At 62.2% G+C, this 389-nt stretch overlaps 1 protein-coding gene across 1 annotated transcript in view; it reads left to right on the top strand.

The window, feature by feature from the left end:
• Positions 1-389, top strand: part of PANX3 (pannexin 3) — a 3,253-nt gene that overhangs the window by 1,928 nt on the left and 936 nt on the right. Inside the window, 2 exon segments of the mRNA XM_010293161.1 lie at positions 1-7; positions 10-292. The exon segment at positions 1-7 is cut by the window's left edge and continues 396 nt beyond it. Coding sequence (XP_010291463.1) covers positions 1-7; positions 10-292 — 290 coding nt within the window.

The following is a 389-nucleotide window of genomic DNA, read 5'->3' as shown; positions in this document are numbered from 1 at the left end:
TAGGAGGCCCTCCCTCCTTTTGCCCCCCCCAGCCGCAAAATGCTCCCCTGCCCCGTCAATGACCTCAACATCATCCTCCTCTTCCTCCGGGCCAACATCTCCGAGCTGACCTCCTTCGGCCGCCTCAACGCCGTGAGCGCCTTGAGGGAAGCCACCGCCAACAAGCAGGACATCGATACTGTCGTTGACTTCATGACGCTGCTGGCTGGCCTGGAGACCACCAAGCCCAAACACCAAGCTTGCAACCCCGAGGCCGATGGCAGCGTGCCCCTCTCCAACGGCGGGGCTTCAGGTAGGCTTTTTCGGTAGAGAAGACTTCCTTGCTCTCCTCTTGGCTCCTGCATCTCCCTGGAGGCGAGGGGGGACCCATCCACCGTGGCCCTAAACCC

This window comes from Phaethon lepturus, unplaced genomic scaffold (assembly GCF_000687285.1).
Source record: "Phaethon lepturus isolate BGI_N335 unplaced genomic scaffold, ASM68728v1 scaffold29520, whole genome shotgun sequence".
Taxonomy (NCBI): Eukaryota; Metazoa; Chordata; class Aves; order Phaethontiformes; family Phaethontidae; genus Phaethon; species Phaethon lepturus.
Note: the sequence above shows the minus strand (reverse complement) of the source record. Positions and strands in the feature narration are given on the sequence as shown.